General features: G+C 55.5%; 1 protein-coding gene across 1 annotated transcript in view; it reads left to right on the top strand.

Annotated features, from left to right (window-relative positions):
* PLXNA4 (plexin A4) overlaps positions 1 to 24,275 on the top strand; it is a 440,999-nt gene that overhangs the window by 382,784 nt on the left and 33,940 nt on the right. The window contains exons 17-25 of the mRNA XM_043589543.1: positions 2,242 to 2,335; positions 2,787 to 3,026; positions 3,699 to 3,845; positions 4,506 to 4,740; positions 7,561 to 7,703; positions 14,982 to 15,250; positions 17,935 to 18,001; positions 18,719 to 18,865; positions 22,632 to 22,791. Coding sequence (XP_043445478.1) covers positions 2,242 to 2,335; positions 2,787 to 3,026; positions 3,699 to 3,845; positions 4,506 to 4,740; positions 7,561 to 7,703; positions 14,982 to 15,250; positions 17,935 to 18,001; positions 18,719 to 18,865; positions 22,632 to 22,791 — 1,502 coding nt within the window. The remainder of the gene's footprint in view (positions 1 to 2,241; positions 2,336 to 2,786; positions 3,027 to 3,698; positions 3,846 to 4,505; positions 4,741 to 7,560; positions 7,704 to 14,981; positions 15,251 to 17,934; positions 18,002 to 18,718; positions 18,866 to 22,631; positions 22,792 to 24,275) is intronic.

Raw genomic sequence — 24,275 nt, 5'->3', positions numbered from 1 at the left:
TCTTGTTCCCTGCTCTTTTCCCGGGGGCCCAAAACAAGTATAGAGAGCGCATGTCCTAGGAGGGAGCCAGGTATGTGCTGTTACAGCAACACCCTCTAAGGCCACCTCTCACTCAGCCATTCGCAAGCTGAATTGTACCAGCTGCGTAACTTCCCGGCCTCCCCTCTGGAGAGATTCCCAGGGGTCTTTGGAAACTCCAGGATCCCTAGGGACCCTCCCAGTCCCCGCTTGGTGGGGCTGTGGAGTGTGGCATCTCCCTTCAGGGTGTGTATCCCCTGGGGGATACATTGTAATGGGAAGGCAATGCTAAGGGCATCCTGACACCAAGGGCCCTGCTGACCATTGGGAAACTGCTGGGTCAGGGGCTGAGGTGGAATGGAACAGGCCTTGGGGTCAGAAGGAGTGGGCTCAGCCCAGCTCTGCTTCTAACCAGCCAAAATAACCAATCACCTTAAAGGTTACTTGACTTCTCTGGGCTCATGGTTTCTCCTCCATCAGCTCCCTCCTGGGGCACTGGGAGGGGTAAGCAGAACGCATATGCACAGTGCAGTGCCTGGCCCAGCTCTCTCCCACTGCCCCTCACCCAGTCCTTAGCCCTCCGCACCGTGGGCTTCAGTTCTAGAGGACATCTGGCATCAGGGAAAGGGGGAACGCATAGAGATGTGGTCTCCCTGGCTGAAGCGGGGGTCAAGGACAAGTCCAGTACAGAGAACAATCTTTTAAACTGGGGTTGAGCAAACTCCAACCTGGGGGCCAGATCTGGCCATCTGCCTCCTTTTATAAATAAAGTTTTATTGGAACACAGCCATGCTCATTCATATATGTTTTGTCTGTAGCTGCTTTCTCAACACAACAGCAGAGATGAGTAATTGCAACAGACCATATGGCCTGGGAAGCCTAAAATATTTACTCTCTGGCCCTTTCCAGAAAAGTTTGCCACCCCCCGCCTTACAGCCACGAAAGGCAGCCTTTGCTGAGATCAGATGTGGTTGTCCTCAGCAGTTACCCCCTAAGACCCAAACTTTATAAGCTTTAGCCATGATTTTAAAGTAGATGAATATGAGGCACAAAGAGGGGGGGAAATAGTCTGTAGAAAGCTATTCTGGGATTTGCCCCCCGAGGCCCCGGGAATCTAGGAAGTTGGTGTAGCCCTTTGCCTAGACAAACTCTACAGCTCCCTAAGGAATTCACAGTCTGGGTTAATTCAGCTCTTCCTCATGTCATTGTCACAGAAGTAGAGGTGTTGTCCTTCCTGGCGCTCAGTAGTGGACCCTGAGTCACGTTCATAACCAGAGGGAGGTTGGAGGTTTGGGGCCTGCCAGCCGGCCCTAGAGGTTTTGCTGCAGTGAACAAATTCTCCGATGGGGTGGGGCTCTGCAGAGTGAGGCTTCAGACTGCTCCCAAGAGTCTGGGCTACTAAGGATCAGTGATGGGGGGGGGGGCGGGGGGGCGGGTCCGTTGGTAAACGCGTGTTGAATTGGTGATGGAGAAGATTGGGAGATGGCCAGATAGCAGAATCCCTTTGTGGAACACCGCCATGGGCAGAAGAGCCTGTCTGGGTTTTACAGGAATCTCCCAGCATGCATGTGCACGTGTGTGTAGGCGCATGCTTGTGTGTGTGTGCACGTGTTGGGGGGAGGGAGAGGGAGCGGGAGGGGCAGGTGGAGGGCGAGAGGAAGCCAGGGAATAACTGGGAGGGCAGAGATGAGCAGATGCATAGAGAGGTAGAAATGAATGTGGGTGACAGAGATTCTTTATTCGCCAAGCTTGTAACTGTTGCGGATGAAATTGTAGTAATTTCTGGGGAGGAGACAGTGCTCAGACCCTGGAGGGTCTGGTGGGGGGCGTCTTGGAGCAAGGCTCTCATTAGGCCAAGGCTAGTGTGAAAATCTCCCTGAGATCGGTGGGGGCTGGGGCAGACACACCAGGGGCTGCGGAGAAACATCTGGCTCCAGTCAGGAGGCTTCAGAGCCTCCACGGGTGTCCAAGCTCTCGATGAGCCCAGTGCTGGACAGCCGCAGACATCTGGTTATCACTGTCGTCCCCTTGGCTGCTGAGAGCTCATCCTTATCATTATTCAGTCAGTTTGTCATCATTGTCCCTGTGAACATTATCACGCCTCCTGGCTATCATTGTCTTTAATGTCAGAGCTCAGCCTGATTGATCATCATCATCATCTTCAAGTGCCTTTGCTATTCCTATCCCCGTGTTGACACGCCTCCTCCTTTCTTCCCCGGGCAGTGGAAACACACCCATCGCCGTATGGGGGACTCACCTGGACCTCATACAGAATCCCCAGATCCGTGCCAAGCATGGAGGGAAGGAGCACATCAATGTGAGTCCAGGGTGGGCAGGGAACACGGGCAGGGAGCATGAGCACCACTCAACATGTCCTGATGGGACCCAGACACCCTGGAGCACTGGGACGATGGGATGAGGGAGCAGACATGAGGGCATTTTCATACCTTGGGTACAGGCACGGAAGAGCAGTCACTTCTGGGGGTTCTGGGGTTTCATATCCTCATTCCTCCACCTTTCAGACCTCCGGTGCTGCCCCTTAGCTTAGAGATCCCCTAGTCACTGCCACACCCGCTGTGGACAAAGCAGATCTAGATGTCACTGCAGAGTCTACTGCTTGAGGGCCCAGGTTGTGTGGTCGTGGCTGCGGAGGGGTGGCGGCCCAGGTCAGCACCATGCTGTTTGATGGCACTGGGGGGACCCTGGTGGGTGTGTTGGGGCTCTATGGGTTCAGGCACTGCATAAGTCCCCCTTTCTGGCTCCTCCAGCTCTGTGAGGTCCTGAACGCCACTGAGATGACCTGCCAGGCTCCAGCCCTCGCTCTGGGGCCCGACCACCAGTCTGACCTGACCGAGAGGCCTGAGGAGTTTGGCTTCATCCTGGACAACGTCCAGTCCCTGCTAATCCTCAACAAGACCAACTTCACCTACTATCCCAACCCCGTGTTTGAGGCCTTCGGGCCCTCAGGAGTCCTGGAGCTCAAGCCTGGCACTCCCATCATCCTGAAGGTAGAGTGAGGTGGTGGGCGGGAGGTGGGAAGCCGGGAGGCTGCTGCATGGAATGGGGATGCTTTTCAAGTGCCAGAGAAAGGCCAGAAGTCATGGGCTCTGGCCCAATTTCATGACTGCTGTCCCTAGCAGAGGTTGTGTTATAGTCCAGAGCGTGGAAAACACTGCCTCCGAGTTTGTATTGGGAGGCGAACTCTCTTTACAGGCTGTAGAGACCTGATCGGGGCAGCTGGACCCATCCTGGCCATCTGCCTCCCAGGCTTCCTGTGTTCCCCGAGTCCAGGACCTGGGAGGTCAAAGGCGCACACTGCTTCCTCCCGTGTAGCCCTTTGCAAACCACAGCATAGGGTTTCTTTGGAGCATGGGTAGCAAATTAATTTTAACTCCTGTGACAATTTCAATCAATTGGTACCGATTGACTGTAGCTCTGTGTTGAGAGGGATTCTGAGGTTGCACTCGGATGAGCTCAAAAGAGTGCCCCGATCACTGACTCCCCACCGAGGAAAGGGGAATGGCAGTGTATGTGTCACAAAGCTTTTGGACTTGTTGTGGAAGGTGGCCTCTCCACCAGCTCGCCAGCAGAATGGGACCTCTGGGCGGGAGACGTGGCAGCCAGCCAGGAGCTATGATGCTGACTCTGGGGTGGGAACCGAGGCTCTCCTGTCCCTCCAGGGCAAGAACCTGATCCCACCGGTGGCTGGGGGTAATGTGAAGCTGAACTACACCGTGCTGGTTGGGGAGAAGCCGTGCACGGTGACGGTGTCGGATGTGCAGCTGCTCTGCGAGTCCCCCAACCTCATCGGCAGGCACAAAGTGATGGTGAGGCCGACGGGGCCCCGATCTGGATGGGGCGGGCACTTAGGGATGCGAGAGTGTGAGCGGACCGGCTCCATGCTGGGCTGCCAGGGCTTTCCGGGAGGCGATTCTGGCCCGCTCGGAACTTCCTTCGTGGCCACCCATCACCCCTTGTTCCTTCTCTCTGTCATGCTTCCCACCTCCTTCTTGTGCATTGTCATTCTTTCCTGACGCTGGTGCTACAATAAAGACCATGCAAAACAGCTCTAGGGATGTGCTGCATGGCCTGTTACAGGCTAGAGACCCTTCCAGGAGAGCACCGTTGTTGGCCCCAGGAGGGCCATAATATGCTCTGCCTCAGTCTTCCAATCCTTATGATGGGATGAATCTCAGGGAGCGGTCATTGAAGACGGGTCAGACTTCTTTAGGTCCCAGTCGTGGGCTGTTTCCTTATGAAGATGGACGACATTAGTCCTGGCTGAGGGAATTTGCAGCTTCCCGTCTGCGGGGGTGGCCTGCTCTGAGCCATCCGGACCCATCCCCAGGCCCCCACACACCGTCTCCTCTATTCCGACCCGCGACGGTTTTCCTCCCTCGAGCCCTTTCCTTCATCCTGCCCCGGGGCTGCTTCCCCGGGGTGCTCCGCGCCCGCTCCCAGCTTCCTCTCGCGTGCTGTGCCCCCAGGCCCGAGTCGGTGGCATGGAGTACTCCCCGGGGATGGTGTACGTGGCCCCGGACAGCCCGCTCAGCCTGCCCGCCATCGTCAGCATCGCCGTGGCAGGCGGCCTCCTGGTCATCTTCATCGTAGCCGTCCTCATCGCCTACAAACGCAAGTCCCGCGAAAGTGACCTCACGCTGAAGCGGCTGCAGATGCAAATGGACAACCTGGAGTCGCGTGTGGCCCTGGAGTGCAAAGAAGGTACTGGAGGACCGGGGACCATCCCCCCGCCCTGAGTCTGTGCGCGTGCGCCTCACACAGGGCAGCGGGCTGGGCACCTGCAGGCCGCACTGGGGGCCGGGTGTCTAACTCTGCTCTCCGAGCCTGTATCCAGACAGATCTGTTATCCCAGCAGACCCACCCCTTCCCGGGCGAGGCCGCCCTCCCCTCCCTCCAGGTGCCCCCTTCCCCTCTTTCCCCAGGTCAGGCTGGGATCATCCTAAGCTCCGTGAGAGCAGTTTCCAGCTCAGAATCCTGGCCGCCGGGGTTTTATGCTCTCCTCTTGGGGACACCTTGAGGTGTCTTGACATGACACATTCAGCAACCTGCAGCTCCCTTCCTTGAGGAGGAAGGTACGGCTGTAGGGCTGATTTGAGATGTAGATGGAAGAGGGTTTCCCAGCCTGTATGTTTAAAAATTACCAACACCGCCATGATGTGAAATCAGCTGCGCTAAATCCAAGAAGGAAATTTAGGAGTCAGACTCTTGTCGCCTGCCAGATATCATGATATCATTTCGTGAGTCACCCTGGGAGGGTCTGAGTGGATTCTTTGCCGTGGATTTATTCTCCGAGCCAATCCGGCCTGTACCTGGGGCTCTCCCGTCCCCACTAGGGAAGCCGCAGCTCCCTCTGATGGGGAAGTGGGCCCATCCCGTCCCCTCAGTACATCCTTAGCTGTCAACACTGGCATCTGCCTTGTGGGACTGTTAATTACTGCCTTTTATTATATTTACGCTGCTTAATTTTTTTCTCCGCAATGTACTCTTCCCTCTAATTAGGTGTAGTGATTAGAATCTCTTTTATGTGTGGCAGGCACGAGGCTTTGAATGTTGGAGGCGCTTAGTGACTTGAAGGAAAGCTGCAGACAGATTAAAAAACCACCCCCCTCCTTCTCCTCTCCGCCAGCTGAGCACCCCCAACGGGGAGCGGGCAATGTGAAGCCAGGTTCCTCTCAGAAAGTTCTGGAGAGGGAGGAATTAGCAGTCAGGGAGTCCAGCCGAAGAGGGTCAGCGGAGGCGCCAGGAGAGGGCCTTGGCTTCTGGCTCGGGAGAGAGCTCTCCTGCGTGAGTGAGACGAGGGAGGTGTAGAGCAAAGTACACGGAGATTCGCCACGGAAGTATTCGTCGGGGTGCCCAGAGCTGGCTCTGGAACATGTAAGGGGCAGCTTGGGTTCGGGGAGGGTGACTCCCCAAAGACTTGAGAGTAAGCCGGGACGTCACCCACACGCAAACCCAGGCCCTGCGCTGGCCTGGCCTCTTGACACATAAACACACACACGCGTGCTTACACGGCCACAGCTACTCACTGACACGCACACACACCCAGACGGTCACTCACGCACTCGCACACACACTCACTAATGCCCACGCACACATTGCACACATTCCCACAAACACACACGCGTTCCTCACTCAGGACATACATGAATGTTCACCAGTGCTTTCGGTGACAGCACGTGCCAGACGTCTTACCGAGTCCTCCTCCTGCACACGTGTGCACACACACTGGTGTGAGTTCTACTTGGAGGCGTTACAGTTGCTCTGCCTTCGGAGTCATTCGCCTTGGCAGGGCCCCCCCCCCCACCCCGTGTCAGTGTGACCAGGGGTGCGGATAGAGAGCAGTGCAGGGGAGGTCTGGAGCAGCCTCTCCAGGGGCCCGGGTGGGGTCCTCACGATTCTGTCAAATGAGAAGCAAATGAGAAGTCTCGAGGCCTGGAGACCCAAGGTCTGTGGGCCCAAGTTGGCACTGTGGGGTGCAGTGGGGCCCCCGTCCACAGTGCCTGGGGCAGCCGTGTTGTGTTTGTGTCGTGTGATCAGTAGAGCCCACAGAATACTGTTTTCCCATTCTTGTGTTTATGGAAATCGTAAGAAGTATCGTTTCGTCGGTGCCCACTGGCTGTGTTAATCCACGCTGGTTGTGTGTGAACGTGCGTGTGTCTCACGCATGCATGCACGCGAGTACGTGTGCGTGTGCTCTGGAGGAAGATGGAGCAGGGGGACATTTCTGACGGCCATCCCGGGGCAGAGGGTGGCCTGGGAGGAGGGCTGTGCTCAGGACAGAGTGTGGCCGCAGCTTTGGCGCTGTGTGACCACCTGGGCTGTGTGCTAGACTTCCTTGGGGGCCGGAAGGAAGGGCGTCTTGCAGCTCCATGACCATCTGGAGGCCTGAGCTGCCTCCACAGACAGCAGTGCCCACATGCAGACCATAATTCACTGTGGAGTGGCATCACCTTGAGGAAGGAACGACAAAGATACACCCTGCATATCTATCCAGAAGGAATACAGTAATGTGGCAGAGCCTTCGTCTTGGCTCCATTGGATGGTTTGTGGTTTGAAGGCTCCAGTGAGCTGTGTGGCCCAGAACTAGGACTGCAGAAGAAATTGTTTTTCACTTTTATAAGAAAGCCCACTATAAAACACAGAATTAGGAATAGACCCTCCACCACTGGAACCTCCCCCTCCCTCCCCCATCCTTTGACATCCCCCCTACCCCCCCCCAGCATATTCTGTAAACCAAAACCATTCAGGCCCCAGCAGCAGGACAAATCTATGGACAGCCACCCCCACCCATGCTTTGGAAGGGATTTGGCCCAAGACAAGCCTCCTCGTGACACATTCTATCTCTCCTTCCTATATCATTCTCCCCAGCTACTTAAAACATCCCATGTTATTCCTGCACACCTGCAGCCTATTGCCCGTGTGGGCCTAGGTGAGGGTTCCTAAAGGCCTGGGTGAGGGTTCTGAGCCTCAGACTCGGGGCCCACCCCAGCCAGCAGTCTCACGGGCTTCCCTTTGTACCAGCTTTTGCCGAGCTGCAGACGGACATCCATGAGCTGACCAGTGACCTGGACGGAGCTGGGATCCCCTTCCTGGATTACAGAACGTACACCATGCGGGTGCTGTTCCCAGGGATTGAAGACCATCCTGTGCTCCGAGACCTCGAGGTGAGAAGTAGGACCCGTAACCAAGCCTTCCCCATCAAGGTGCTAGTGCAGAGAAAGGTGTCGGTGACCTGCAAATGCAGCCACCTCATCGGGAGGTGAGAAAGCTGAGGCCAGGGAGGGGATGTGACTTGCCCAGGGCTTCCCCCTTCCCCCCCTCCGCTTGTCAACGGCAGCCAGCCCGTCCCTCGGGAGGAAATGGGGCCGAGCCAGGGAGCCATCTGAGCAGAGATGGGAGTAGATTTGGGTTCTAGGGGTCATGGAGCCCTTGAGAATTGAATGGAAGTTGAAGAAAAACTGTACATATACACAAAAACAACACATCTGGCAGCTAATGTAACGCGCTCACGGACTCCTGTTTAGGAAACTCCCATGATGTAAGGGATTTCACCACATAGTTGGTGCTCAATAAATACATGTGGAAAAAATAAGTGATGTGCTGGGAAGGGGGGGGTGGAAGCGTGAATGATAAGAATATAACTGTCTTTTGTACCAGCAGGACCTCATCTTTTGAACATTTTATCACTTCCTGTCTAGCATAGTATCTGGCTTATGCATATATTCATACTGTGCTTTGTTCCGAAAGGGATTTCGGATGACTTATCAAGATAAATACCAGAGAAAAGTGAAAAATATAAATGAGGAAACCAGGGCAAAATAATAATCGTAAGGCATAATCGCTGTTAGCGGGCTGCCAACTAAGCTCCCGGTCCAGTTGTAAGTACTTCATACGTGTGTGCGGATTTACTATCTCACAAGCAGTCGGAAGAAGTCGCGCTTCTTTGAGAGGCAGCAAAACTAAAGGCACAGAGAACTCCGGGGCCATGCAGCTGGGAGGGGGTGGCACCAGGATTTGAGTCCTGCAGTTAGACTTCAGGGTCTGTGCTCCCCATGATGAGTCTTTGCACGTCACTGTCGTGCCTTCGGGCTCTGGATACTTATTAGGACGGATCAAAACTCTCCAGGCAAAGCAACAGTAGAGATTAAGGCTAATTCCAAGATTTATGTCGTGCATAACATAACAACAGACGCCTCGCTCGGGGGTCGCACGGGTTTGCAGGTACCGACCCCTGCGGGAACGTCTACACGGTTGTTCAAGGGGGTGGAGACGCTGTGCATCTCGACAGAAAACACAGCAAGTCCCCAGGGACTTTGGGGCCCATATGCATTTCTCCATAATTGTTGAATAAATTGTGTGCCTGTGTGTGTGTGTGTGCATGTGTGCACACTTCTTGGTCTCACCCTTTTTTCTAAATGAATATTATCTTGTTTATTCATGTGTTTACTTGTTTACAGTTCATATCTCTGTAACCCCCTCCCCCCACACAGGCTGCATTCGAGCAATAACCGTGTTTATTTTATAGACGTTAATACCAGAACACCAGGTGGCACCAATTTGGTGAATGAAAGAAGTCACTCTATAGCCTAAGACATATAAAATCCACAATTGTTTATGAAATTAAAGCACCATGCCTATGAGTTGACATTTTAAAAGGATGTAGGTCTTAGATCTAGCAAAATAAAGTATTATAGTTGACATATGGCTCTGGTAAGTTAACAAATAATTGTTTAAAAATATCATTTGGGGGCGCCTGGGTGGCTTAGTTGGTTGAGCATCTGATTCTTTTTTTTTTTAATCCAAGTTAGTTAACATGTAGTGTAATGATGATTTCAGGAATAGAATTTAGTGATTCATTACTTATATACAACACTCAGTGCTCATCCCAACAAGCGCCCTCCGTAATGCCCATCGCCATTGAGCCCTCCCCCCACCCAACACCCCACCAGCCGCCCTCAGTGTGTTCTCTGTATTTCTTATTGTTTGTCTCCCTCTCTGTGTTTATCTTATTTTTGCTTCCCTTCCCTTATGTTCATCTATTGTGTTTCTTAAATTCTGCATATGAGTGAAATCATACGATATCTGTCCTTCTCTGCCTTGGTCTCACTCTTCATGCCTATGCCCCTCTCTCATTCTCATTCACTTTTCTCTTACATTTATGCTTTTTCCAGCCTCATTTTTCACCTGCTTCAAACTACTAGGGTGTTACTCCATGGAAGAGTACACACTTTCCACATGCATTTGCATCTCCAGGGATTCTCAGACTCTCAAGCCTGGCTTGGCATGAGTTTAACACACAGACTAGGGCAGTACGTTCCCAAGGACTGCCCGAGGTGGTGGCAGGAGAGTTATATGGCTCCTTCTCCTACAGGAACGCATGGGCAGTTGTGCAGGTTGAACACTGCAGTGCTCCAGATGGCATCATTCATATGCAGCACCTTTGGGGTTGTTCAGTGCCCAACCTGCTTCACTGTCTACAGCAGCCCTGTGTACCTAGGACCAGAATACAAATGATTCCCTCTCATTGCCCTTCCTAACTGTACCAAGTCTCTCGCTGAAAGCTGTTGGAGTCCCTAGCTGCCCTGCCGGGCTGTAACCACCTGAGATGCTCTCTGGGTAGATACCCCGCCCCCGGCCGGGGCGGTTCCGACGGCCCCAGTATAAATCACATCACACCCTACCACGGCCTTATTCCTCACCTGGCACGTGAAAGTCTCCCCTCCAACCTGAGTCTTCTCTCTTCTTTGCCTTTATCATGAGGACAGACTCGCAGCTCCCACCCTCCTGCTCACGAAGGAGTTACAGCCACCTGCACCAACTTCCTGAGTGGGAGCCCACACAGGACGGCTCACTGTCACGTACACTCTGCTTCACACAGGGCACGTGGCTCTTCTTTGTTTGAGTGGTGGTAAAATAAGCGTAACATGCAGTTTGCTATTTCAACCATTTTTTACATGTTCGGGGCCATTAAGTACGTTCCCACTGTGGTCCAGCCATCCCCACCATCCATCTCCAGGATGTTCTCATTGTCCCCACTAAACACTAACTTCCCATTTGCCCTCCCTCAGAAACCCCCATTCGATTTTCTGTCTCTATGAACTTGACTGCTCAGCGTCCCTCGTGTAAGTGGAAACACACAGGATTTGTCCTTTGGGGACCGGTTTATTTCATTTAGCAGAATGTTGTCAAGGTTCATCCATATTGTAGCATGTGGTAGAATTTCTTTTCTTTTTAAGGCTGAACAATAGTCCGTTGTGTGTGTAGACCACATTTTGTTTATCCGTCCATCTGTCAGTAGACACAAGGGTCACTTCCACCTTTTGTCTGTTGTGAATAATGCAGCTAAGAACGTGGGTATACAAGTACCTGCTGGAGCTCCCGCCCCTGGTCTTTTGGGTATGTGCTCAGAACATACGACTCTTCATTTCTGTTAAACTCACTAATTAATTGACAGAAGTCAACTTTTACCATCCCACATTAGCCTGGGGCCATATGAGATCCGGCATCCTAGGCAAGACCCTGGGATCTTGCCCGGATTATTCTGATTTGCTTCCAGCCCCGCCTTGCCACCGAAATAGTTTCTCCCTGTTGGCTTTCCTAGTATGGAAATATTCCCAGGGAAGCCACTGATAATCTAAAGCGATGTTTCCTGACCTTTCCAGCCACTGGAATCGGTGCCCACTGATTGGGCATGAGCGGCAGATGTGTGTGAAGGAGGAGTTATCCTCCGGCTCTATCTGTCCTGGACTTAGCCCTGGGTGAAGGGATGGCCTGTGGTTAGGGGGCTGCCCAGGCACTGGGGACACACCAATCCTTTAAAGACAGAGAGCAAACAGTAACCACACACCCCGTTTTCAACCTATCCTTGTCTCCTAAACTCTAACCTGTTGGGTTACAATTAAAATTTACTATCCGGTTTTTAACTCACAAGCTTCAACTAAACTGTCGAACCATCTGGTGAATAAAGAAAGTCTTGTTTCAGAGTGACATTTGCTTAGGGAGCTGGTTGGGGGGAGGTGGCAAGTTACAAAGGGGAATTGTGCCGAATACTCTTCTTCACCGAGACACTTCACCTCTATCGCCCCCTTCATCAAGTGGGGAGAAAATTCCTACCTTCTCCACCCCCCAGACACTGGGCTGATGCATTCGATGTCTTAGAAACTCCTGGGCAAGAGGGATGGGTGAAAAGCAGCCAGTGGAAGAGGAGAGGCAGGTAATAAAACTGCCGTTAAGTGCACACTGTGTGTGCCAAGCACTTTACATACATTATCTTATTTAATGCTCATAAAACATTATGACATGGGCACTCATATTCTCATTTTACAGACGAGGCAATAGAGCCCAGAGGTGACAGGGCTTTCCTCCATGTGTGAGTCAGTGAGTCTTTCTGATTCCAAAAACCCATGCTGCTGACGGGGTTCACCCCACAGCTGGCTTTGCTAACCCTTCCTCCCCAAGGGCCTCAGTCCTTGGTGCCCCGGAGGCGTGTGCAGCCAAGGCAAGAAGTCCAGAGCACGCCCTCTCCCCAGACCTGCCCTCTGGCCAGCCCTGTGCCGTCTTCCTCCTGGTGCCAGACCCGGACGTGGCTCCCCTGCCCTCGATGGCCAACCTGAGTTGCCAGGAGGCCCTGCGTGGGAGGCTGCAGGGGAGACTCAGGGCTGTCTCTCGGTCACCTCCTAGGCCCAGGGGGAGGACTAGGTGTGGTGAAGGACGGGCAGATGGATGGGGACTCGGGAGCCAAACAAGCTTGGGTTTGGAAGTCTAGCACCATCCCGCACCAGCTGGCTGGCCTTAGGAAGCCCGCGGTACCTTCTCTGAGAGGCTCTCTCAAGTCTCTCTCAAGAGGACACCCAAGAGTCTCTCTCAAGAGGACACCCTCACCCTTGCGAGGTCCTTAAAGGCTTAGATGGAGCCATGATCGCAGTGTGCCAGCACCGTGCATTGCACGTGCTGGGTGCCTCGGAAGTGGCATTATCTATCAGCAGTAGAACGAGTTGTGGGCATGTTGCTCCAGCGGGGCGGGACGGGGGAGCGGTGGGTAGGGATTGAAGGACAGAGGAGGTAAAACGTGCACACGTGTGTTGGAGGCCGTCACAGGGCGAGGAGGGAGGTCGGCAGGACACAGACGGCTGGGTAGATTGAGGCCAGGCTGATGGCAAGGTGAGGCTGTCTCATACCCTTGTCTTTTTCCCTTGTCAGCCCCTGTGGAGAGGGGAACTGGGGATCCGGGCAGGATGCCAGCTGAGATCGGGCCCACCTTGGGGAATGAGGAGTTTGCCAAGGACAGCTGGGCCGAGAGCCGGGACAAGCGGGGCCCCGGCTCTGGCGAGTTCCCATCTCTCTCCTGAGTACCGCCTTCCCACATGGCCTTCCGGAGGGGCCTCCTGCTGACCATCCAAGGGCAGGCAAGGGCCTGCCCCGTCTCTGCCTCCTCCAGGGCCTTGCCTCGAGCCTGGGACACAGGGGAGCTCAGGCAGTGAGCGGCGTGAACATTCCGGCTCTGTGCCTGCCACCTCCTTGGACCTTGGGCACACAGAGTTTCTCCGCTGCCTGCATCTTCCCCAGTTTAAAACTTCTGGACTAGAGTGGGATGCAGTTGCTACCATTCGGGAAAGGTGACTGTGTGTCAGGCCCTGCACTGCCAAGGTTTTCACGCACCTTCTTCTTCAGGGCTCACGCCAGCCCCCTGAGATGGCAGGATGCATTGCTGGCTGCCTGGGTGCCGTCCCGGCTCTGACACTCCTGTGTCTTGGGATCCCGGGAAAGTTCCTCACTGTCACGAGGCCCTGGGATATTAACAGTACCCAGCTCATAGGGGGTCATGTGGAATAAATGGGTCAACATTTCTCAAGCATGTAGAGCCGTGCTCAGCAAAGTACGGTCTACAGACGCATTAGCTGGAGTACCTTCGTTTCGCTGTTGGAGGAATGGAGCCTTCTCAGGGTCCCCGACTAGTCTATGGCTGTGACAGTGAACCCAAGCTTGACCCTCCCCGAAACTGCTGGCTTCACTGCTGCCCACAGGACGCTCCTTCTCCAAGACCCCCGCAGGGGGAGGGGGGCACAACCCTCCACACGGCACCTCGTTTGAATGTCCCTGCTCCTCCCGTGCCCCACTCCACGACACGGGTGCCCTGCTCTGTTCTCCGAGGGCTTCACCTTGAGGGCAGAGGCTGCACTTTATTTGTTAAGCAACCTTCTTGCTATAATGAAAGAACACCTACAGAGCAAGGCACACGTTGTCGGGACACAGCCCAGTGCATTTTCCCTGAGTGAACACAGCCAGCAGGCCAGCACGCAGATCAGGAAGCTGAACCCTACCAGCCCTCCACAAATGTCCCCGAGTGCCCCGTTCCAGTCACCGCCACCCCCGAGAATAACCATTTTCCTGCCACCGTTGTTTTCTTATGAATCTTTATGTAAATGGTACTACACGGTACGCCCTCTTCTTCCTGACTTTTTTTCATTCCATTGTCTGCAAGATGCATCCGTGCTACCGTGAGTGGTAGAAAGCCCTTCACTGCCAGTGGTAGAAAGCCCCTCACTGCCGTGGTCGTGTGGCTTCCCGCTGGGCGAATGCCCGCACTTCCTGGAGCCCCTCGCTGTTGCCGGGCACCCGGCTGATTCCAGTCTGGGGCCCTGACACGCAGAGCTGTGGGGCCCGCCTGGTGCATCTCAGAGATGCGTTCTCCAGTTCTCCATGCCTCCTCGCCCAGTGGCTGGCTGCTGTGAGCTGGGTAGACCCTGCCCCCCCTGCCGGCCTCTGCCGGTGGACAGAGGACGCGGGCAGGAAGATGAGACCTCCTTCCCCGTCTTCCTCCCGTTTCCCTGGGTGCGGCAGGGTCTCAGAGGAGTCTCTGAGAAAACATCAGATGCTAGGGTCTGTGGGGCTTAATCTTCTTTCTTTAGGTGAATCACCTTGGGGCCCCAGAGAAGTTGCGGGACCTGCCAGAGGTCCCACGGGGTGGCGGAGTCAGAGCCTGTGTGGACCCTGGAAGTCCTGACTCTGAGGCCACTGGTCTGTCAACAGGATCCCCGTGGCCAGAGAAGGGTCAGCATGAGGACAGGTGGAGGCTCAGGTGTGACGACCCCTCCGGGAGGCCCCCGGGGGCTGTCCGTAATGCTCATGCGCCCTGGCGCAGGGCCCCCCACCCGCCCTGTGCTGCCGTCAGGGACGAGCTCGCGCTCAGCAGCGGACTCAGATCCCAGCGTGGCCATTATCACTCAGGGTGCCTTCTCTCTGTGCCTCACTGATTCACCTCCAAACAAGAGGCAGTGAGCCGCACGTGGGTTAAGGAAATAGGTGGCACGGTGCCCAGGGCCAGACGAGGGCAGGGTCCACAGCGTGCGGCACCCACCCCGTGGGGAGGCCCCTGGGCCCGGCTGGCCTCCGCCTCACGTTGGCGGTCGGCAGTCAGGACTCCCCCGGGGGCTCCTCCGCAGGTCCCGGGCTACCGGCAGGAGCGCGTGGAGAAGGGCCTGAAGCTCTTTGCCCAGCTCATCAACAACAAGGTGTTCCTGCTGTCCTTCATCCGCACCCTGGAGTCCCAGCGAAGCTTTTCCATGCGCGACCGCGGCAACGTGGCCTCGCTCATCATGACGGTGCTGCAGAGCAAGCTGGAGTACGCAACCGACGTGCTGAAGCAGCTGCTGGCCGACCTCATCGACAAGAACCTGGAGAGCAAGAACCACCCCAAGCTGCTGCTCAGGAGGTGAGGGCCGGGCCGGGCGGGCGGCAGGGGGCGGAGGTCGGAGAGGGCCCCTGCCCAGCCCAGCCCGCTTGGCCTGGATCTCGTGCCTTCTGGGGAGAGGGGGGCAGAGCTCCCAGGAGGAGCGGCCAAGTCCCGCCAAGTTAGGAACCAACCTGCCCAGAGACCAGGGCGCACCCCATGCCCTTTTGGAAGAACCCGTCCACCCCGGCCCGTCCACTTGCCCTGCTGCTTCTCTTTCACCCTCTAATTCCGCTCTGCCTTCTTCTCTCTCCGTCCTTACCCTTCCCTGGTTACAGCCCTTTCTACCGGAGTTCTTCCCTCGTGGAATCTTCAGAGGTCACTTGCCCAGCCCCCGGCCTTATCTAAATCAGAACATGAGTTAGGAGAGATACCCCAGGGCCTCTCTGGGGACCATCCTCACCATCTTAAGACTGGAAACTTTAGGGGCGCCTGGGTGGCTCAGTCGGCCAAGTGTCCGACTCTTGATTTTGGTTCAGGTCATGAGCTCATGGCTCATGAGTTGGAGCCCTGCGTCGGGCTCAGCGAGAGCAGTGCGGAGCCTGCTTGGGATCTTCTCTCCTTCTCTCTCTGTGTCTCCCCTGCTCGCTCTCTCTCTCTCTGTCTCTCTCAAAATAAATAAGTAGACGTTAAAAAAGATTGGAAACTTTGGCCCTGGCCCCTCTCACTGCTGTGAGCACCACAGCAGCGAAGCCACTGGGAGCTTCTCGCTAACACAGAATCTCAGGGCCCAGCCGCCTGGATCAAAATCTGTATTCTAACGAGAACCCTAGGTGATCTGAAGGCACAGCGAAACCCGAGAAGCACCGGTCTGGCCTGCGTTCGAATGAAAGCCCTTCAGTGGCCCCTTGCCTGATGCAATGCACCAGGTGTTTCCTGGCACCGGCTGGGGACTCTGCACGGGTCCAGGTGCACCACGGCACACTGCTGGACGCCTCATCCTTGACACTGTGGAGACCTGAATGGTCACATGTGACCGCAGAAGCCATATCCTGTGGCTTCGGCTTTATGGCAAATAGAGGTTCTCTGACTCCATCCATGCGGCGTTTCACGTTTTCCTCCTGCTGGAAGGCCATTTCCCCTCTAGGCTGTTAGCGCGGTGTCTTTAGCCTTTCTGTGGACAAAGCTGGGAAACTCCCACATCAGGCCTTTGCGTCCAGCCCTCTGCCTGGACCGCCCCAGGGGCCGTCTGCCTCTGCCTGTCCTCTGCCTCCGTCCTGGGTGTCTGGGTCTGAGGCAGGGCCCCCTGCTTGGTCCAGTGGCTACATTTGGCTTCCAGAAGTGTCTCCTTCAGGCTTTTTCCTGGGGCCGTGGGCATTCGCCTGCACAGCTGCAAAAGGTTGCTACATTTCGGAGCAATCAGACAGCTTTGGAAACAGCAAGGTAGATCATTTTGATTTTTGTTTTACTTCCACCACGCAGCCACCCACCGGCATAATTCTAGGGTTGCCACTGCCTGCCAGAGCTCCCACCGACAATTTCCCCGCGTGGCCTGGCTCTGTATCCGTGCGTCTCCACCTCTTGTTTTCCACTCGCTCCCCCCCAGATGCCCTCTCTCCTTCTGCCCTCCTCCGTCTCCCTTTCTTTTCCTTGCCCTTGGCTGGGCCCCTCATTTCAACAGTCTTGCGCTTCTCTTCTTAGTTTCATTTGTGTGCTGGCAGCTGCCTCAGGATCGTACTTATCCGTATCTTCTGCCAAGCGCAACTTTCCAAGCCTATCCACACATACCCGAACGGGCCCGTGTCTCCATGGAGGAGGCCACGAGCTTAGCGCAAGTTCGAATGGCGTTTGTTTCCTCCAAACGGGTGCAACCAGAAGTGTCTTGGGGCCATAACAAGGCCGCAGCGTCCTTCCCTTCCAAAGTAAAAGAAGGGAGCTTGGGTAGCAGCACAAAGGGTGCGAGCTAGACTCAAGAAGGCACTTCCTGCCGTTGCAAATGAAGCACTAGCGAGGTTCCAGGGGAAGTTCCAAAGTAATTTGAAACAGGACAATGTTGGCATCTCTTGGGATGAGCTAGGTATTAGCTCTAGGCGTCTTTAGCTTTAGGGGATGGGGTCCGTGTGATCCATCTGGTTTTTGTCCCACGACCCGCTTCTCCCGCTGCCTTCCTTTCTATCCCCTGCCAAATTAGTATCTCCCCGGGTTTCTTATTCTTCTCTTCCCCACCCATAGGAAATTATAAAGTTCTCTACGCTTGCACTGTCTGAGGTTACAGCTACAAGCTACACGTGACCTTGCAAATGTAAATTGATCACAGGTCAAGAAAATGTAAAATTCGGCTCTTCAGATGCACTAGCTGCATTTCGAGTGCTCAGTGGACACGTGTGGCAGGCAGGGGGCTACCACGCCGGACAGGACAGTGTTTTCCTCCTCGCGGAAAGTGCCGACGGGCAGCTGGTCTAGCGCGTTCCCTCCAAACGTGCACCAGGGAGCCTGGCACCAGAATGTCATCTCCTGGCTTCGCGGGCAAAGCTTGTCCTATCATTACGGGGTGTCTAGGAGGCTATGGAATCCAAACGTTCTTTAGCACCTCAAGATGGGGCCCAAAAGCCGCAAGCAGCAGAATCAGTGCGGAGTTGTTCCCTTGCCTTCCCAGTCCTTGGGGGTCTGACCAGCTGCTTCTGTCTTTGTCTCGCTCCATCGGTTCCCTTGGTGACTGGTGACAGGACTGAGTCGGTGGCTGAGAAGATGTTGACCAATTGGTTCACTTTTCTGCTCTACAAGTTCCTCAAGGTATGATTGGATGTGGGGGTATCTCTGGGGGTACCCCCCTACCAGAGCCCGCATGCCCCCAAGCCCACATTCCCCACGGCCTGGCTCGTAGGACCCCACCAAGAAATGCGGTCCCCCTCAGCACTGTCACTAGCCCGGAGGCGGCAGACTCCTGACCATCTCAGGAGACAGAGTGTCTGTCAGCCCTTGCATGAGAGATACCATCCCCTGTCCCCCAGGCCGCTTTCTTCAGAGCCGTGAGAGCATCCTGTGTGAGCCCTAAAGCCAAGTTCCCCTTGTGAGCCCAAAACATTTCACCCCTTATTTCCTTATTTTCCCTCTTCCTCCCATCCTACCTCTCCCAGCCCTCAGGCCCATAAGGGTTCCAGGCTGGTACCTTGCAAGGCACGCTGCCCGTGTGGCTGGGAGGTGGAAAATCCGTTCCCCTCCAATTATTACCTGTTTTCTAAGGCTTTGGCACCACCAGGGACTGACCTCTGTCTCATGATGGGCAGGGGTGGGGTGGGGTGGGGAGGAGGAACAGAGAAGGGACAGGAGAAGACAGGTGGTCGAGAGAGCTGAGAGAAACGCCCATCTGAAGGGGGAGTTGGCACCAGAGAGGAGGACCGGGAGCAGGAGAGAAACGAGACAGAGGAGTGGAGAGCGGCCCTGTCCAGAGAAACGGGCTCCGGGGGGCCGGTCCGGCGTCCGCCCAGCACGGCTCTTCTCTGTGTCCAGGAGTGCGCTGGGGAGCCCCTCTTCTCGCTGTTCTGTGCCATCAAGCAGCAGATGGAGAAGGGGCCCATCGATGCCATCACAGGAGAGGCCCGCTACTCCCTGAGTGAGGACAAGCTCATCCGCCAACAGATCGACTACAAAACCCTGGTAAGCCGGCCTCAACGCCGCTGCCCATGCCCCTGGACAGGGGGCTCTGGTCCCACACAGCCCCTGCCCAGCAGAGGGGATGGCTGAGGTGCTGGCGAGCCATCTGTCCTTACCTGCCGCACAGGCCCAGCCAAGCGTCCCACCTGTGCCCGTCACCCCCAGGCTCCCTCAGTTACCGCCACACCAGGGCAGCTGGATTTGGGGGCCAGTCGCTCAGGCACAGCTCAGCCACACTTCAGCAAAGACTAGTGTGGTTCCAGGCCAGTGCACTGAACGTGGGGTCCCAAGCCCTTGCCAACAGCTGGCTGGCTGATTCCCCAGAACAAACTCCTCATCAGGAATCCCAGCGTGGAGAGCGAAGGTTCCATGCAGAGCAGGTGGAGGCCAAAGGAGAGGAAACCGGAAAGAGTTCCTTATGTTTCAGAAGCCCAGCTCTGCCTACAGTCTAAGTGCAAATACGCCCATGACCCGAGCTACAGACCACAAGGCCGGGATAGACTAGTGGTTAAGGCGCTTGTCCAGGGAATGTAGGGGTTCCCTCTGTCAAGGTTAGACCCCCTCTTCTAATAGCAGCTGTCACCCTAGGAGGCAGCCGAGCTCAGCATGTAGGAGCATGAGGTCTGGATTAGAGCCCTGACTCTGCTTCTGACCAGCTGGCTGATTTGGGGCAGATCCCTCAATCTCTCGGAGTTTGGGTTTCTTTATCTGGAAAAAAAAAATGGAGGATAACACTAGAACTGATTTACCCAGGGATAACAACCGTGCATACCTCCCAAAGTTGTCCAGAGGATGGGGTGTGGTGAGGAGCACAGGGCAGGGAGCCCACTCTTTCCCGCCATGCCTGTCCAGCAGGCTGCCACTGTCCCTCCCAGCAGGGCGGGCACTCACACAGCTCTGGGCTCTTGTGTATGGAGGTGTGATCTCCCACCCGGGCTCCTCTAGGAAAGGGGTGGGGGGGGGGTGGGAAAGGAAGGAGGTAGAACGTAAGATCACAGATAAGCGCTGCAGGTGAAGCATGGGTGGCCTCAAGACCGGTGGACAGACAAAAGGATTTAAATGCACTTACGGGGAGATGAGACCCATGCAGGCTGGGCCGGCACAGGGCAGAGTCGGGCAGGAGCAGTGAGCCCAGGGCGAATCCCAGACCCCATGGCCAGTGGGGAGACAACCCCTTCTGGCTGGGAATGATGCACCTGTCCCCCTCCATCTTCAGAGGGCCGGCGAGGCGGGGAGGCACCCAGTGGGCATCTTGACAGACCTGCTGGGATGGGCCCCACTGGGGAAACTTCAGAGGAGCAGCGTGTGACCGAAGGCTTGGCTTCCTTGAGTCACATTCTGCTTCAGAGGAGAGAGTTAGAGGCTCTGATTAAAATGAGAAGGGGCAGGGGGGGAAACCTTCCCAAAATAGAGACCCCAATAGATTTTTTAATGAGCTAGAAGTACCATTGAAATGTCTCCGGCCTGATCTCCCCCGACCCCTTCCTTTCCCGTCCCATCCGTGGTTCCCCAATACTGAATCCAGCACCGTGAGCTGCAGTGATGCTCTGTCCCCAGATCACAGCATCCTTCCTTCCAGAGGCCCCGGCTACTGTTCACACGCCAGCCTGGTTTCAGACGATGTCAGGAACTAGGAGTGGGTCAGGGGAGCGCAGCCATCAAGTGGAGAGACCTGGGGAAGAGGCGCCGTGTGGGAAGGGGGAGGAAATTGCAATTGTTTTGCCGGGGGAAGAAAGGGCTGCAGGGAGACAGGCTGCTACCGCAGGCCTATGAAAGGAACTCCCAACAGGCAGAAGGGGAACAGCCCCTGGCTGGCAAGAAGGAAAAGGAAGCAAGCGTAGGAGACAAGACAAGACAAGACAGCCGCAGACAGGGCTGCCCCGGGCCGGAGCCACCGAGATGAAGGGGTCAGATAAAAAGAGGGGAAGTCGTGGGATTCAGCAGTGCCGGAAGAGCCCTGGGCAGTTTGGGCCAACTGCTGCTGTCCTTGTCCTGGTCAGGAGGGGTACCACAAAGGAGACAGGTGCTGAGAGGCTCAGGGCTGCATCACGTTCTAGTTAGGTGCCCTCAGAGGTATTGAGTGATTAATTAGCTGGATACTAGAACTTGGGCTTGCGTGTTCTAGGGCCCTGCTGCTGGGAGTGGCTATTGCATCACCCAGGAGACTGCTAGGTGCTGGGTGCTCACCCGGGAGCTTGCTAGGTGCTAGACCACTGGATGCTTCCCTGCCACAGTGCAGAATCGCAGGCCCCACCCCAGACCTCCAGAGTCAGAATCTGCATTCTAACAAAACCCCTGAGTGATCCTATTCACATTAAAACACCAGAAGTACTGAGTTAGCAGGGAAAAAACCTCAGGCCCCGTTTGCTCAGAAACTAGCCAAGGGGCATAAGGAATCGGTGTTCTGGGTGGAGCTGTGGCGTGGCCGGTGGCCAGGCAGCCCTGTCCCTCAGTACTTCCTCTTCTTCTCCAGATGCCCCGATGCATCCCACGGGGTTCTCCTAGGGCCACCATGAACCCCTGGGGCAAGTAGAAACGTCAGAAGGGCATACTCTGGGGTGGGGCAGCCTCTGCCTCGAGGTTCTAGTGGGAGGAAACCCAGAAAAGGCTGCGTTGCTCCTGGAGGAGGAGGCTGAGTCCAGAGCACAGGACGGCAGGGGCAGCCAGGGCAGCACCAGGTGGCAGGCTGTGCCCAGCCATGGAGGGGACAGTGAGGGTCCGGGAAAGCTTTAGAGCGAAGGGCTGGGAGAGGGCTCAGAAGGGACCCATGGTCCAGAATTCCTTCCACCATTGTTTTCATTTTAGGACACGTTGAGGGTGAGAATCTGGATTTATAGATTTAGGAGGGTTTTTTTTTTCCTTCTTAATGGAAGAAGCATGTTCCTGTTTGAGCTCACAGCAGTCTGGCTGCTAATAAAAGGCAGGCGTCCAGGGGCCAGGGTTCTGATTGCAGCCACATGGAGCAGAAGGGGGTGGGGGAGGAAGCTGTCGTCTGAGTCTGCAGACATGTGACATCTGAGATCCGAGGTGGCAGGGGTGCAGGGAAACATCAGGGAGGGGGCATAGGGGGCTCAGGCGGCAGGGGCAGAGGGAGGGTATGGGAGCCCGGCGTGCCAGGCCGCCTAGTCCACCCGCGCCCCATGGCACCCACCCCACCCCACTGTGGCCGTCCCCCCCCCCCAGCATCCTGCACAGCCCCATCCACGTAGACAGAGTCCTCTCTGAGAACAGCAAGGAACGAGAAGCCTTGGGAAAGAGCCCAGAACTTTTTAAAGGAAAAAAAAATACAGCTTGCTGCTTTAAGAAGAGCCTGAATTTTTCTGACTAGTTCCAGAAGGAGACTTTGAGGCCCTGGGCCAGGGTGACCACTTTCCCTTAACACAAGTTTGTGGGTTCAGAGCCAGGAAGGGATCTCAAGTGGTTTGAACCTGCACCTTTTTATTTTTAAAGAGCCCATTAAGCTTCTTATAGATTCTCCAACCTCCAGTCAGCCCAAGACCGTCACAAAAATCGAAGCTTATGAAATCTCTTGAGCAAGGAGCCAGATTCGCATGAGTGCGTGTACATTGAGAGGGAGTGACCGGGAGGATGGACCCACACACGTGGAAGGGGAGAGTTCAGAGGGCAACGGGCCGGGTGTGCTGCTGACACAGTGCCGTGTACGTGGGAGAGAGAGCGAGTGGGGGTGTGTGTGGTGGTCTGAGGATGCCCCTGGGACTCAGCTCTTCCTGCTGCCCTCCCCCACGCACCTCTGCTCCCCCTTCACCAGGTGCTGAGCTGTGTCAACCCAGACAATGCCAACAGCCCCGAGGTCCCAGTAAAGATCCTCAACTGCGACACCATTACTCAGGTCAAGGAGAAGATTCTGGATGCCATCTTCAAGAATGTGCCCTGCTCCCACCGGCCCAAGGCTGCAGACATGGACCTGGGTGAGTAGGCTGCCCACCCAGGACTGTCCTGGGACTGGTCAGAAGTACCTCCTACAGACCAGGGGGGCCAGGAGGCAGGGGGGCAGGCACCCCTCCGTGTCTGCTCAGTGAGTAATAGGCACACAGGGGACTGCCACCTGCTGGCAGCCCCACTGCCTCTGGTGTCCCATCGGCAGTGAAGGGGACGCAAGCTGAGTCTGTGTGGTCCAAGCTCCTGCCACCACCGTCATTAGCCCCCCCGGGCCCTTCCCTTCCCCTCTGTTCTGTGCGTGTTGTTTTTGCTGACTACCTAAGGCAGGAGGGATCTGGGTCAGTGATGGAGGATGGAGAAAAAGAAGAGAGGAAAATGAGAGGTGACAGCCTGCTGGGGAGCCGGATGACATTTTATTTGAATGTTCCATGAATAGATCGCATAGCCTACATAAACAAGGGCATGCCAGTTTGGGCCAGCTGTACTGAGATCCAGTTACGGCTCGCCTGGGTGTTGAATGAGATATTGTCCTGGGGAGACCCTAGTGGGGAGCTCCAGGCTCCAAAGGGGCCAGGACTGAAGAGAGGCAGTTTGGCCTCGTGGCTCATTCTCACACCCGGATTGGAGTCCTGACGCTGCTAAGTTGTAGCTGTGTGACCTTGGTCAAGTCACTTAACCTTTCTGTATCTTAGTGTCTTTACCTGTAAAATGGAGATAATAACAGTGCCCGCCTCACTGTAAGAAAGAAATTAGATGGTGCTTGTAAAAGCCTCTTAATGCAGTGCCTGGCCCATAGAACCCACTCAGTTAGTACTCGCTGTTGTTACTGCGGATCATGAGAATAACACCAGTAAGGAAGTGCTGTGTGTCTGTTGATCCCGGGCATGGAGAGAAAGGCGTTTATGTGTATGTGCTTATGTCTGGAGATTTGTGGCAACGTGGGGGTAGGAGGGCCTCCAGGGGCCCCTATTCCATCCATCTGGCCTCTAAGCTGCCTTCAGTTAAGCCATCCAACACAGATGGGCATCTATGCTATTTTCTAAAATCCAAAGGGACTTTTCAGCTCCTCCTGCTGTGCCTGAAGACTCAGGGTCAGGAAGTGCCGCTCACTCACCTCAACCCTTTCTGCTTCGTTTAACCCCACCTCCTCTTGCTTGGCTCTCGGCGGGATGTGTTCTGCCCCACGCCCAGGGCTCTGACACCCAGGGAGAGACATTGGGCGAGCACGTGGTCCCCTTCCCTTGAGAGGTGTCTCTGTGCATGCTGCTCTCACGGGAGAGAGTCGGTGGTGGTGACGTGTGTGCAAGCGTGTCCACGCGTGCGTCCCAGGGCACTGGGCACTCCAGTCGGAGTGAACACGTGTGTCTGCGTGCGGGTGACTCTGCTGCCGTGAAGATCCCACAGCCTGACGTAGGGAAGGGGCTCCCGCTACGGGACCAGTGGGAGGGAAACTGACTCCCGTGTTCCCCACCCTCAAACACCTAAGTGGGTGGCTCCATAATGGGTTTCTTGG

Source organism: Prionailurus bengalensis, chromosome A2 (assembly GCF_016509475.1).
Source record: "Prionailurus bengalensis isolate Pbe53 chromosome A2, Fcat_Pben_1.1_paternal_pri, whole genome shotgun sequence".
In the NCBI taxonomy this organism is placed as follows: domain Eukaryota; kingdom Metazoa; phylum Chordata; class Mammalia; order Carnivora; family Felidae; genus Prionailurus; species Prionailurus bengalensis.
Note: the sequence above shows the minus strand (reverse complement) of the source record. Positions and strands in the feature narration are given on the sequence as shown.